Source organism: Indicator indicator, chromosome 5, assembly GCF_027791375.1.
Source record: "Indicator indicator isolate 239-I01 chromosome 5, UM_Iind_1.1, whole genome shotgun sequence".
Taxonomy (NCBI): Eukaryota; Metazoa; Chordata; class Aves; order Piciformes; family Indicatoridae; genus Indicator; species Indicator indicator.
The window spans coordinates 22,721,480-22,736,699 of record NC_072014.1 but is presented as its reverse complement, the minus strand read 5'-3'; the positions used below and the strand labels follow the sequence as shown (position 1 = coordinate 22,736,699).

At 37.2% G+C, this 15,220-nt stretch overlaps 1 protein-coding gene across 1 annotated transcript in view; it reads right to left on the bottom strand.

Moving 5' to 3' along the window:
* Window positions 1-12,716, bottom strand: part of LOC128967325 (sodium channel protein type 1 subunit alpha) — a 59,443-nt gene extending 46,727 nt beyond the window's left edge. The window contains exons 1-5 of the mRNA XM_054381411.1: window positions 12,450-12,716; window positions 4,667-4,785; window positions 1,763-1,852; window positions 858-986; window positions 57-148 (exon numbers count right to left, since the gene is read on the bottom strand). Of these exons, the coding sequence (XP_054237386.1) occupies window positions 57-148; window positions 858-986; window positions 1,763-1,852; window positions 4,667-4,785; window positions 12,450-12,716 (697 nt within the window). The remainder of the gene's footprint in view (window positions 1-56; window positions 149-857; window positions 987-1,762; window positions 1,853-4,666; window positions 4,786-12,449) is intronic.
* Between the last annotated feature and the right edge of the window lie 2,504 nt (window positions 12,717-15,220).

Here is a 15,220-nt window from a genome sequence, read left to right as displayed (position 1 = left end):
TATGAATTCCACTTCAGTGAATTAAAGTCAGCCTCAGTGTTTAACCTAGCTCTCACCTGGAATGACTGATATTGTTTTCAAAGCTCGGAGAACTCTGAATGTTCTCAACGCTGAGACATTGCCCAGGTCCACAAACTCTGTCACATATCTGTAATAGGGGAGTTCACACACAAACACAATGACAGGATAAAAAGGAACAGTTGGGAGGTACAAGGGGCCTAACACCTTACACCAGTTACTTCTTACCTGGGATTACAGAAATAGTTTTCAAAGCTCTCAATACTCTGAAAGTTCGAAGAGCTGAAACATTGCCTAGGTTTACAAATTCTGTTACATACCTGTAGGATTAAATCACAGTTATTCAGAATTTAGGCAAAGTTTATGCTATTTACTTGGGTCTTTCATCAAGACCTCTTTGGCGTTTTTAGCAAAAAATAAAATAGCAACAGTCAGGTTTACCCTTCACTGCAGTTTGCCTTGCATTAATATATGCTTTCAGAGCCTTCACTTAAATTAAATGTCTCTGAAGTGAATTGCAGTGATCTAACTTTGAAAGCCTAAAATTTATCTAGACTAGATTGGTAAGTTTGGAGAATGAAGTCAAAGGGATGCTCCTTTTCTGCTCAGAGGAAAAAAATGTAGGACATGAAATTAGCCTCTCTAATACTAGCTGTGCTAATGGCTTCTGCAGTATTTATGTTTACATCAAAATATGCTTATCAGAATGTGAAAATTGTTTTAGATGGAAGTAAATTCGCACAGGGATTTCCAGGTAGCAAAGTTGATAGGTATCGATACTAATTTCATGCCCTTTTTGCCCTTCACTCTCAAAGAAAAAGCAAAAAACGAAAACTTACGCAAAGGTAATGACAGTGAAATCAAGCCAGTTCCATGGATCTCGAAGAAATGTAAAATCCTCTAAGCAAAAGCCCCTTGCAATGATTTTTATGAGTGACTCAAATGTGTAAATTCCAGTGAACGTATACCTGCAAAATACAGGAAAATTTAATCAAAATGGGTAACTATATTTTACATTGGTATTCTGATAGAAACCTGATGATCAAATGAGTTTTTTATTTCAAAACGAGAAAAGAAATACAACAAATAAGCACTTTCTTCTAAAATGCATTATGTTTGTCATATATACCTCTGTATTCACATGCATTATTTGTGACATACTGTTGAAGTACAGCAGTCCCGATGTTGTACATAAACCAAAGCAAATAAATCCATCACATAAATGACACATATAAAAGATGTATTGTTGACAGTCAGTTTAAAAGTATGCAGCACTAGCTTCATAGCTGTTAACCAAGAAAGCTGTGAGCATAAATTACTGCATACTGTCTTAATCAGTATTATCTGAGACATCTTGTACTAACTCTAAAAAGAGAGGGAATTCTCACTTTAGGAATTTTAATTTTAGGAATACTTTTGCTTATATGCAGTCCTTAACTGACACATACAAATATATATCTGTGGTTCTCCATAAAGGAGGGATACTCAAAAACATTGAGTATGTGCTAAACTATGAAGATAAAACTAGTGGAAGTTCAATAGACTACAATTTGTAAACTACTTTTATTTTTTTCTACCTAATAATTCTACTAGAAAGAGATTTAAAAAATTATTCACCATTTCTACATAGTTTAGACATGAAATAGTAGTAACATCTTGTCATAGTTCCTGCCAGCACATATGACTGCATGCTGACTCCTAGACAAGCAGTGGAAGATATCTTTAAATAACATATGCAACTTACTCTACATTCTTTGTCCAATCTGGAGGGTTACTCATTGTCATAAATACACAGTTGGTCAAAATAGTGCACATGATAAGCATGCTGAATAATGTAGAAATAGTTAAGGAAAATACAAGAGTAATTCATACAATATCATATCAGACCTATCCATTACCACTTACACAAATCTTTTAGACTTTGCAAACATTGCACATATATTTTACCTAACCAGTAGTTTGCAATTTAGCACATTAAACTTTGACATAAGTCTTGATTTGTTGATGTTCTGATGTTGATTTGTTGATGCCCTCCTGCTGTCTTTTCAGCTGATATCAAAAGGTGGAGGAATTGGTTGTTGTACACCCTGGAGGTAACTGAAGTACAGCCAAAACAAAAACAACTTGCAGAAAACTACTGTCACAATTAAGTACCTGGCATGACTGAATAAATGTTAGTCTTTTACCTCTACAGTTTTGGTACTAAACTCAATAGCTGGCATATGTAACATAAAAAAAATTTATCCTGTTTTCCATGAGTCAGAACTGTAGAGAAAGCGCATGCTGCCTCAGCACAGCCGGTCTGTCAAAAAAACACAGAACAAAACACAGAATACAGTTTTCATTACTGAAATGATTATATTCTGTGTGCTTCAGTCGGTGAAACAGAAATCCAGAGAGAGTTCACAAATTAAGGTGAATCATTTTCCAGTATTATTTTGGGCCCCGTTCAAAACACATTAGCAGCAAAAGAAGCATATCTTGTTCTACCAGGGCTATAAAGTATTTCATGGCAATAAAGTAAACTAATTTATTAAAAGATTTAGAAATACTGAAGTAACCAAACCAGACCAAAAGTTGACCTAAAATGGCCGCATGATGGCAGCAAAAAATAAGAATCACTTCACCTTCATGCTTGATTGTTAACTAATTTTCCCTCTAGCCATCTCTCTAAATAATGTATTCTTTAAAAATGGTTGCATCCACAGGACTGGCAAAGAAGCTACCTTAATCTGAATTAAAAGAGCCATTTACAGATAAACATTTATGTAAAAGTCCAGGATTTTAAAATTTATTTCTTTAAAAAAAAAAAAAGGGCATTTTGTTTCTTGAGGCATATTTTCCTACCATGGCCAAACTCAAAACTTTCACTCGAGGTGAAGGAGGAGTAGAATAAATAACATCTCAGTGTAAACTGTGCAGAAAGTTGTCTAATTAACATCATTGCTTATAGATGCTGAACAATCTTCTCAAATAAGCATTCAAATCACAGGGGAAGTTTTAGCTGCCTGACTCTCATGCATAGGTGGGTGAACTTTGTCTAAATGCCTGACCAAGTAGGGAATATTGTGATATCTTTCATTAAGTGACTTAACTCATATTGAAGATCATATTATTATATAAGCTTTGTGCAGTAGAAACTGTTGCCCAGTGGCATAGAATAAACAATTAAAATGCCTTACAATGCTTATCCTCACAGTCCACAGACAGCTCTAAAGAGTCTGACAATATAACTGGGAAGCTCCTTTAAATAAAGAGAAAGTAGCTAAAAAACTTGGAGATGGCTGGCTGCAACTTCCATAGTCTCATAAAACAGTTAAAGAAGTGCACATGTCCTCTTAGGAGAGCTGAGGATTCCTCAAACAACATGGAACCTGTGCATCTAATCTATTCTTATGTTTAAGACAAAAATGACTCCAAACTAGCCCCAAACCTAGTGGTCATTACACCAGTAAAAAGCATTACCCACAGCTAGCATGGAGGCAGGGGCGGATGGTATTGTAAATCAATCTGGCAGCATTAGACTGCATTTTATCACAATCACCACCATTTTGTAGATCTTTGTCAGGTCCCTTAGCTACCGTCTGCAAATGCTCACTGACTCTTTCCCAGACACTTTTCTCCCCTTTTTTCACTGCTTTAGTTCCAGGGACCTCAGAGTAAGAGCTTTTCCTAGTCAGCATCAATCATCCTTGTTTTCTCTTTTTTTACAAAGCTCTAGAAGACTCTGCCTGCAGTCTGTAATAATAAGGCTTCTGCCTTTGACTAAACTGTTCAATGTTAAAAGTCTTATTGTGAAACTGGCATTTTACTTTGGTGACTACTTTTCTGAGTCCTGGGGTTTTGCAAGTGAAGGGCACCAAAATCTCACCTACTGAAATTCCTCCCATTGACCTGTTATGATCATCAGGCACCAATCATACATGCCAGTCTAAAACTTTACCTTGTACACTATCCCATCAGTTATGGGTCCCAAATCTGTCCACCATCTGCACATACAGATGCTTTGCAAAACACCCGCAGGACTCCTGCCTAGGCTTTCAGGCAAATTATATCTGGTGCAACTGGGCAGGTTTGGGAATGTGAGATTCAACATATGTGCACCAGGCTTTCAACACGCTGCAGCAGTAGACTTATAAAGCTGGTCTTGAGGATGGCCTCAGAAGGACTCTAAAATGCAATATAAACACACTGAGCCAGCCATTCCTGAGCAGCTGCATATGTACATAATTGCTTGCAAAACTCAGAGCTATTCTTTAACTTGTGAGCACAAACTGCTCTCTTTTTTTTTTTTTTTTTTTTTTTTTAAGATACAATTACTTTATGAATAGGCTTCACAGTGCAAAAAAGAAATTGGGATGCAAAAACTTTCAGTGTTAAATCTGAAGAAACATTCCTGAAAATTTGATCAGAATAGATTCCGAAATCTGTCTGCAGATTTCTACAGAAATATTGAAATTCAATGCAGTAGTTAAAATTAATCTATTATTTTCTAGTATTTATAAAACTTTACCATAAGTCTTCAGCTGTAAAATTAAAAATAGAATTAACAGCCTACAAAACCTTTTATTAACAACGAAATAGAGAGAGTTATGAGATTTCTCAATTCCAATGTGTATAATTTTGAACAAATATTGTAAAAGGATATGAATGTACCAAAATTTTAATAGCTATTTTTCTGAGAGGATTGAAGGGAGTTAAAATGTACAGGGCAGAGGTGGCACTGAATCGGAAGATTGCCTTCCCTTTATTCAATACTATAAAGGTCTGAAAAAGAGAAAGAAAAGACATTTTATGTGTGCATTCAATGTCAAAGCTCCTGTTCCCAGTAACCAATCACCAAAGTTGTAACTTTGCAATTAGATAATACATAAACTTCATGCCTCATTTCTTAAATAAAACTTATTTCCAGTACTTACCAGAGGTACTTGATATCTGCAAATACAATTTTAAACATAGAACATTCAACTCACTGATGATTTTTTGCTACTACTTCATTTAACAACATAACAAATGTGTTATGTTTACAAGATGTGTTTCTTGTTTAAAAAGGTGTGGAAGCGATTAAATAAAATTATCATTTTATTTATGTTTTACCAAAAAAAGCTTCTCTCTTCCTGTTTGAAATACCAAATACCATAAGCAGGGAAACCTTACCCGTGAATGTTAATGATGTGTTGGTAAGAGAAATTCTTACAGAAACTGAGTTAATAGACTACTCACTTGTATTACTTCATGTAATACTTCATGTATTTTATTCTAGTTTCATTCTCTTTGTGTGAAGGAGAGAGGAAAATAGCAGTAACACATAGCCATGACCGGGTAGATCCCTGAGAACTGTGGCCAACACCTTACAGGAGGAGGAGGAGAGATACATCCCTGAAAACCTTCCTTTACAATTGTGATTTGCAGGTGTGAAACTATCCCAGAACATACATACTCATTACATATACATTTTAACAGCTAAAAAGACTATCAAATTTATAAAAAAATAAAGGCATGCAAGCCTTACTTTAGAGGAATGTAGAAGGTTAAGACTCTGTAGCTTGTTTATTTTTCTCAAATAAATCTATGAGCCAAACATAAACGGTATGAGAGCAAACCCTACAAACATTGCTTTGTTTCCATTGTAGGCAACTATTGTTGTAACTGCCTGTGGAAAATGTGGGATGCCAGGTCTCTCTGTGACACTAAAGTTCTCTTCAACTGCAAGATCAGTCACAAAAGATTGAAAAACACTGCAGAAGGAAGCTCAGTAACTCAGAAAAAACCTGAATTAAAGGCACTGAAGAAATGTCCAACATTGCCTTTTTTTGCCTTTTCATTTTGCCAGCATTGCATATTTCATAAATAAGCTATGACAAATTCTACTTTGCTTTTGTTACATTGCTGATAAAATGAGCTATAAGTTAGAACACCAGGAGAAGCGCAGGAAAGAGTATATTGGTCTCTCCTATTGTCCCTGACATCAAGCATTGATTCATGACTGTAAGCAAGGCTGTTTCTAGGAAGGCTGGCAGACAGATATATGTCAGAGATTTGAGAAGGCCAGTTTGTCACATTGCTTAGACTTGGGAAATTTATCGTATATGGAACATGAAGTACATGAATACAAATCTAGGAGCACCCAGAAGGTCGAGAGAAATCTGGAGATGAGGATTTCCACATCTGTAACATATATCAAAGAAGAGGAGAAGCAGGATTAAGGCCTGAGGAAAAAGCTGTCCCAATCCCAATTCACATGTTGGCTTCTTCCCTGAGCTGTCTCTCCATCATAGCTTTACGTGATACACCTTTATATGCAGGCCAACCCCCTTAAAAGAAATGAATAGTGAGACTTTATATTGTCTTGAATACAAACTCAGGACATGTAGGAATGGCATAATAGTAAACAAGGTATTTGATATCCCTGCTTCTGCACAGAAATGAAGGAACTGCATATGAAACTGAGGACAGTGGGCTAAAGCCTGAGTTGATGTTTCCAAATTCACACTTCTGGTTATGGATTACAAATAATAACAACCTTCAAAGCACAGCTGCAGATGACTTGACCATAAATGAAGCTTTCATTTTAAATACTGAAGCTAACAAGCAGATGAATGATTTTTTTGGCACAATGTTTTAAAGCCTCACACTCCAAGTAGGAAGGTGAGTTTCCCCTGCCAGGTCTGTCTCCAGCCTCAGGACTCACAGCTCAGAAGCCTTCAGCGCACACTCCTGGCTTTTGTAGCTATGAGGTAGTTGACAAAATAGATTAAAAATCACACTCTCTACTAACTTTGTATCTAAAACTACACCACCTACATTTAGTCAACCTACATTTTTTTTTAAATCTTCGAACACAAGCATATTAAACATACATCTCTTTTCTAACATGCCTTATGGAAAAAACCAGCATGCTGGCACAGCTCCAGGTTCAGTTGGAAGCTGCTGCTATTTTAGCTGTTCTACTTTCTGCTGCCCTGCATAAGCAGAACCAACAAGACATAAATTCCCTACCTCAGTTTTAATTTTTTACTCAAAGCGTTTTTGTGACTGAGACATTTACAATGATTTTGTTGGTCCTCTGATCCCCCGCTCTCAAATCTGCACTAAAACTATCATTTCTCTGAAGACTTTTTATTAAAAAAATTGAGTTAACAGCTGATATTCAATTCCTGTGTAAGCTTCGCTCCGTAGTAAGCCTACTGTATCTCATTCTAGTTTCAACCCAGATGAAAGCCAGTGTGTAGGCAGTGTGGATGAACATGAAGTATTGTACCCAAAGCTGTCAAGACAAAGTAGATATACACTGAGAAAAGCTAAATAAATTCAAACAAATTATAAAATTAGTGTTCATATCTGAAGGACTATATGTATTTTTCAGGGCTTAGGTTTTATGAAGTTCTTTAATCACTTTACAAAGGCAGGAAACGTGAAGGTAACCGAGTGTAAATATAAATTTGAAGAACTCTCTAAAGAGAAGTCCCTGATTTGCTGCTTTTGCATCTATAACCTGGATTCCAGTCTGTAACTTCAGCCATATTTGCTATAAACCTAGAAACATTGTTAGTAGGTCAGAGAAAGATGAGGAGTATTTTGAGAAAATGCAGCCAAGACGGAAGAAGAGTCCACAGTGAGCAAATATATGGTCTCCAAGAACCTCTTGGGACACAGAGTTCCCAAAACCTATTTCTCCTCTCCTTTCTTCCAGTTAGCTTTAAACATAGTTTATGGAGAGATAAATTTATCAGGCTGACTGCTGCTCTATTGCATTTTCACTTCCTACAGTTAAACACCGTCTAAAACCTCAGAGGACTTTCTGGAAGGCACGAGGTGATGTGTTGTTGAGCTGGGTCCTTATCTTGGGGAAAGTCCAGGGGCAGCTAGAACAGGACACTAAGTATCATACTGGAAGTTGGCATTTCTTGTTATTGTGTTCATCTTTTGAAACTGTTTTCTAGCAAGACCTTTATTTTTTATTTGCTGGAACACTTCCTGTAAAAATTCTTTCACTTACAGCTATCAAAAATACCTAAACCACTAGTGCATTCACCTTTTCTGATGTAATGAAGTTAAATAAAGCAATTTAAAAGAATATTTTTGTTTCTGCAACCCAAATCAAATCTGAGAATCAAAGGAGCTAGCAGTTTGATCAGAGTAGGGACAGATTTTATCAAGAGCCAGGACAAAGGCAGGCACTTTTTCTGAGAGGAGTAATACAACATCCTTCTGGCAAGAGGCAGGGCATGGAGTGGCAATCAGCAATGCTCTAGTAAGACCTATCTAGTTCCACCTATTCTTCCCCTTCTCTTTAATGTAGCAGCCTAAATTCAAGAGAAAAATAGCCATCCCTTAAAGTATGAAACCAAGTGAACAAGACTGCAAGGCATGCCTGCAGGTCAGAAATTTAAAGGGTTCCAACTGAGCCTTTCTCTAAAGACAGTATTATGAACCTCATTGATCCTTTGTGATAGCAGATTGATCATGCACAGGAAGTCAATATTATACTGGGAACACAGTGATTTGGGTTTACACAGAAGCAGTACATGATAAATGTGTCAAGTCCAAGTTAATTTTCACTCGCACGGCACTGCAGCCATTTAGGACTGTGGTGGCATTACCAGCCACCACAGTCACCAGCATTTCATGATAAGAAAATATAAGAAAAGGTACTGCATTGTATTATAATAAAATAATTATATTCCAAGGGTGCAGTTGCTGACATTCAGGTTGTCTGTGACAGAGTAGAAATCGATAACACTATCAGGTGTATAAATTGCTGTAGCAGGCTGTTGACAAACAGTTGTCAATTTTTGCCTTTTCCTTTCAACTTCAGATTAATATTGGGCACGAATTTTTGTTGTAGGTTTTACATAGGAGCACAGTTACAAACTCACAAAGCTAGCACATCTCTCATTTTTTTTGTTTCTCTTAACCCATGGCCCTTTTCATCTCAGGAGCACTTCATTCCCAAATGAAGGTGCTTACACCAGCTCAATACTTCTGTTCCTAGTTTATTCTGTACTGAGATATATCTGATCATGGCATATTGCTTGGAAACAAGTCCAAGGGATGAAATATAAAACACTCCAGATGATGTTTCACCATTCAGTGCATGCAAAAAACCCACAATGAACATGTTTAAGCTTGCTTAAAATAGAAAAAAACCCCAAACCTCAGCAAGTGGGATGCAATACTTGGATATAAGGCAAATGATGGATGGTTTCACACGTGACCCAAATTTGGAATAAAAGAATATATTCCTAAAATTCTTGTACAGGTTTCCTGAACAAACACTGTGACCATGCTCATCAGTATCATTTGATTAGTGCTGTAGTTAATCATTTTTATTCCCTATTTGAAAATTTGGAAGCCAAACTGTGCTGGTTTGAGGCCAGCCAGAACATCTCTTGCCCTGAAAGGGACAAAAGAATGACACACACAAACGGATTGGAGAGTGATGGAGAGTTTAAATGGAAAGGCGATTGGTGAAACTACAGAAAACTACAAACACAGTGGCAAAGAACATCCTAAAGCATACAGAGTCCCTTACACAGTTCCCAGAGGCTTCCAATCCTTCCCTCCTCCCACCTGAGGGTCTACCCAAACCCTCAGGGCTCTTCCTTCCCCCCTCCCACTGCTATGCAAGTCTCAGGCTGGCCAGGTCTGAGACTGCCCCCCCTCCATTCTTCTCCTGGCATTAGGCCTAGACAGGCCTAAGGGGCCTGAGATACTCCCCCGGCATTACCCGATAAGAGAGGACATCTCCCACGGGGGCAGAGAGGGAAGAAAGAGGAAGAGAATGACTTTGCAGATGGCCTTATAGGGTGCAGGATTTATGGGTAGAAATACGCCGTTTCCTGTGTCCACCCCTCTTGGGTGGGCACCCAGGACACCAGAGGTGTAATTTATGTAGCAGTGGCAGGGGGCACCCAGCCTAAACTGCCACACAAACTAACACGCTTCCTCTTGATAATTGAGGTATAGGTGATGCAGATAGATGTTAACAGAGGTCAGAAGCAACAGAGGCATCTGCTAATCTGTACACTTGTCCCAGCCCTTTCTTGCAAAACTATTTTCTTGCATTCTCCTGTTTTTCATTATGTCCATACAATTTCAGACAGACACCTTGCCAGGCAGAAATAGACAATCTCTAACCATTGTGAAGCAGTTGTCAGACCTTTACACTGGGAAAGAGTGCACTGCTTGAATCCTTAGCTTTACAAGATGGAATTCAGAGAAGGATAAAAAAAGAGAGAGAGAAAAAAAAAAAAGCTGAAATATGAAATTATACAGAGGTAAATGCATCGAGTCCTTCATTTCTTCCTGGAGATATTCCATTCTGCTTCAGACTTTTATCAAACTATTTCTCATTCTGAGACTTGCAGGAGCATCATCTGCTGCCAACACTCTCAAAAGACAAGTGAAATAAGATAAAAGCCTTTCCAGAATTCACATACAGCTGGTCAAGAAAACCTAGCGAGTAAACATTTTGAAGTCAAGTTACTGACACAAAATTGAAATAGATGTTGGACTTATGTTAGGAAAGTGTATTTTACTCTTGTTGAGGGAATTAAAAACAAAGGGAATTAAAAACAAACGGAATTGTGGCATGTGAAAAAAATTTGTCTTGTCTTGGAGAGGACTCTATTTCTGTCCTGTAGAGGACTAAAGCACGTGCATAGAGAGGATATGTGGGCTTCAGCACAAAGAAGAGAATCCCAGAGGGTGCATGTGCTTTTACGTGTCTGTAAAAGCTATTTAGTGTATAAATAAAAAGATTCTTCCTCTCACATAGTATAGAAAGTTGATTGAATATGTTCATCTGATTTCAGTCTTTGTCTTGCAACTCTATCATGAGACCTGACTGATACACTAAGTTTTCCTCTCCATCTGGGAAGGGACAGAAAGGGTCTTCCATTGCTAAGGGCTCTAGAAGGGTTCCTGTAGGTCATATCTATTTTGTGTCTGTTTTCAGTGTAAGACACACAAGGCAGACTGATTTGACTATAAAGGTCCAGGATGAGCTGTGGGCAGGTAGAGATATAATGATATGTGATTTTGTATCAAAACCAGACACAATTAGTACAGAGCTCTACAAGGTCTGCTTTTATAGAAACACATCTTTTATCTTTGTAAAGTAGAACCGTGACTTAACAATAAATCTTCATACACTGTGAATGGCAGATAAAGGCTCTTTCAGAGGCATCAAATAATAAAGATAAAAAAATTGTTCTTTCACATAATATTTTCACTCTTGTCAAAATAAGACTCATAAATCACATGAAATTTAGTAAGGTAAGACACAATAGAACATAGCACTTTGTGAAAAATCAAAATAACTCCTGCCTTGATATTTAAAGAGTTTTCATAATCACAGTATCTAATAATTAAAGTATCACCCAAGCTAACTATCACTATAAACCATCAACCTTTTTTACTACATATGGGCGGTGCAACAGAATGAAACTGAAAGGGCTCCAGGGCTGTCCAAGACCAGTTCACCATCAGAAATTTCTAAATCTTTATACACTCTCTTTAATGTTACTTTCTGCTTACCTATGTGTTTCTCTATTGATTCTATGTATTTCCTAAGAATTTGCTATCAGAATATTTCTGGGCACAAAACATGCTATGCATTGGTTCATGCCATCAGTTTTAAATCTGAAGAACCTTAGAGAAAATGTGGCATGTTGGTGTACTCAGTTTCAATATATATTCACCATTTTTTTTTAATTTCCAAAGTGATCTATTAGGTATATCTGTTTGTACAGGTATTGCATGTTGGTTATAATCAAAGAAAACATTATGCTTCAGCTTTTATGTAACTGTTCCTTTGACATGAATTCAATTATATCAAAGGAATAAACTTTGATGTCAATTAAAGGAAAATGAACAAAGGTTAATAACTCTTAAAGACAATGGATTCTGTCCTGTGCTATAAAGGATGGTGGGCACTTTGCTCATGATTGACTAGAAGCCTAGATTTTTACGCAATTTATTGATACCTTTCTATATCCATACTACACAATCAGTTGTTAACATTTATTGCCAATTTGATTAGTTTAATTCTAAAAACAAGATTACCACAAAATTCCTCCTTACGTAAAGCAGGAGAACCAGTCAGCCAATGGCACATGATGGTAAACGTTCTAAAAGCTTACATTCTCTAAATCAACCTTTTTTAACTAAAACATATTAAATATTTAGTTACTAACTTTCTGGAAAGCAGTACGTGTATGTATTGCTGGTATTGAACATTTTCTGCACCTAGGTTGCACACCTAGTCCATTTAGCAATGCTCTAGTGTTTCCACATTATTAAAATGATATTTTCCTACATGGTTGAAAATTAACAGACTGAAGTAACAAGCTCTATGAGCCACTGCACAAAAGTGAAATAAACATGGTCATGCACTGGCATATGAATAGGTCTGGTATTAGACTCACTTTTTTATTGATGTAATATGGGTCCATGTCTTCCAAGGGCTCAGACACCATTCCGGGAGGTATGTCGCCGTATATAAAGGGAAGTGTTTTTCCTGCCTCCAAATCGCTGTTTGGCTTTGGCCCATTTTCATCATCATTGTCTTTACGATCTTGTTTAGAATTCTTTGCTTTTTCTGCAGCAATGCGCTGTTCAATAGCTGCAAGAGACTCTCTAGTGAAGTACTGGAAGCTGTCTGGTCCTGGTGGTACAAGCACTGGCTGCTCCATCTTTTCATCCTGCACATTTTAATTACCATTTATTCTTCTGCATAGGAAAATACTAAAAGAAAGCAGAAAATAAAATTCAAACAAACATGTTAAAGCAAACAAGATGTAACATTTATTTTTAAATGCTTTTGTTTATGCTCTGTTGGAATTTTTAAATACATCGTATTGAACACTATGCAATTTAAACTGCAGTTTAGTTGGTGAGCTGACTTTTGTAAGGTGCACTTGTGTGGTTCAAATGCTAGTTGTATAAACTGCAATAATTTCTCAACTCTAGGACTGTAATGGTCTTTTACTGCAGTTAAGCAAAAGCAGGATACTTAAGAACAATCAGACTCATTCTTTCCTCATAATTATCTTAAAATCACCTTGCACTCCTCTGGTCATTCAGGATTATGTTGATTACAAATAACACAGTTCATCAGAGCTAAAGCAGAAATTTCCACTGAGTCCAACAAGACTATCACAGAATCAACCATGTTGGAAAAACCCTCAGAGATCATCAAGGCCAACCTATTACCTAGTATCTAACTCCACCTGCTAACTAAACCATGGCTTCAAGTGCCACATCCAATCTTTTTTTGAACACCTCCAGGGATGGTCACTCCACCACCTCTCTGGGCAGCACATTCCACTGGCCAATTACTCTTTCTGTGAAGAAAACTTTTTCCTCACCTCGAACCTAAACTTCTCCTGGTGCAGCTTGAGACTGTCCTCTTGTTCTGTCACTGGTTGCCTGGGAGAAGAGACCAACCACAACCTGTCTACAACCTCCTTTTAGGTAGTTGTAGAGAGCAATAAGGTCTCCACTGAGCCTCCTCCTCTCCAGGAGGCTTCTATGTCTGCCTTTTCTTCTCATGCTCCCGAGACACAGGAGGCTAGTTTTCCCCTTTCCCATTTTTCCTTTGAAAATTCTCTTCATTGTCCAAAAACCTCACTGTATGTGGCACTTGGTGTTCCCTGCTATGGTGTCCAGTGAGGGCAGAGGAAGCTAAATGAATCCTGGCACAGTGGGAGGGAAGTACTGGAAAGTAGCATGTGAAATCTCATGTTTTGAAGAGGAAGGAAATGGATAGCCAGAGCTCTGAAACCCCATGATTCTCTGTTAGGATCACCTTGTAGTTCAGCTATGTGTCCCAGGCTGGTAATGCAGAACAAGCAGGTAAGCCTGCAGGCTTTGCCCGCAGGTGCACAGAAGCAAGCGACTTCATAGCCATTAGTTATGTTGTAAAAACATTTGATTCAGCTACTGTGTTTACATACTGAGTTTAAAAGTAGCAAATACGTTGTGAGCTTTTCTAATAATACCTGCATTTTTTTTCCTCTGTAGAAAAAAACTCTACATTCTTTTTCTATAACTAATCCTAGAATGTTCTCAGTTCTGTCACACGTACATGGAGCTAGCCAGATATACACCTGTAAATATGTAAAACTAAGTAGGCTGTACTTAACATAATGTTTCAGGAGACTTTATGACAATTAAACAGTTTTTATCCTCTACTTAGCAGATTAGAGGATACATTTTCCAGATACATTTTCCTTTTCTTCATGGATTTCTATGATTATAAGTCTTCAGAACTGCAAATCGAATTCTATAAAAATTTTCAAGTCAGTATTAAATACATACAGAATTCACTACAGCCTTAATCCCAAATCACTTTTATCTGTCATATAACAGTGGTTAATTGAATTTTTAAAATTTTCTTTATTGTAGTTGATCAATTTATTCTCACTTACCTGTGTATGGGATGGGTAACAATTGATATAGGGCCAGTTAATCAACTGATATCCTTCTCCTTTCTATCAAGTGATTTATTAAATATTAATTGAGTAACTGCTTACATGATCCAAATGGATTATTTTTTCCTTTCTGCTTAGCATAGCACTGGTAATTCAACAGAGAAAAGAATATAAGAGTACACAAAATACAGATTTCTCATTATGTTCTTTCCTACTCTCCTTCTGGAATGAATTATATTTTAATTTTTTCCTTTTTCATCTCCGGTTGTATTTGGATGTCTTTCTTAGGAGCAGTAGAAAATAAGGTACTCAGACCATATGAGATTAGAAACATTGTGATTTTTTTTCCCTGAAATTTCCCAGGCATGTTATGTTTATGTATACTTTATAGTATACATTGTTGTAAGTCAGATAATTCCAGAGTATGCTCAACACACTCTGTGTGCATGGACCATCTGTAAACCACATGCAGAGTAAGTCTGAAGTTATTCAGCTGCATCTGTGTAACTGCAAAATGCACATTTGATCTGCCCATGCATATTAAGTTCGAAGCATCCAGAACTATACTGGATTAGCTATGCACACACTGACCATCTGGCCAATATACACACAACTGGTTCAGCACTGCCTTGATGGATGTGATCTACTACACACCTTGTGTAGCTATAGATCTAAACACACTTAGAGAATAACTCCAGCTGTTAAATACCCACAGAGTTTCTAGAATCTTCTAATTTCACCTAGGCAAAACAAAGGGAGAAGCT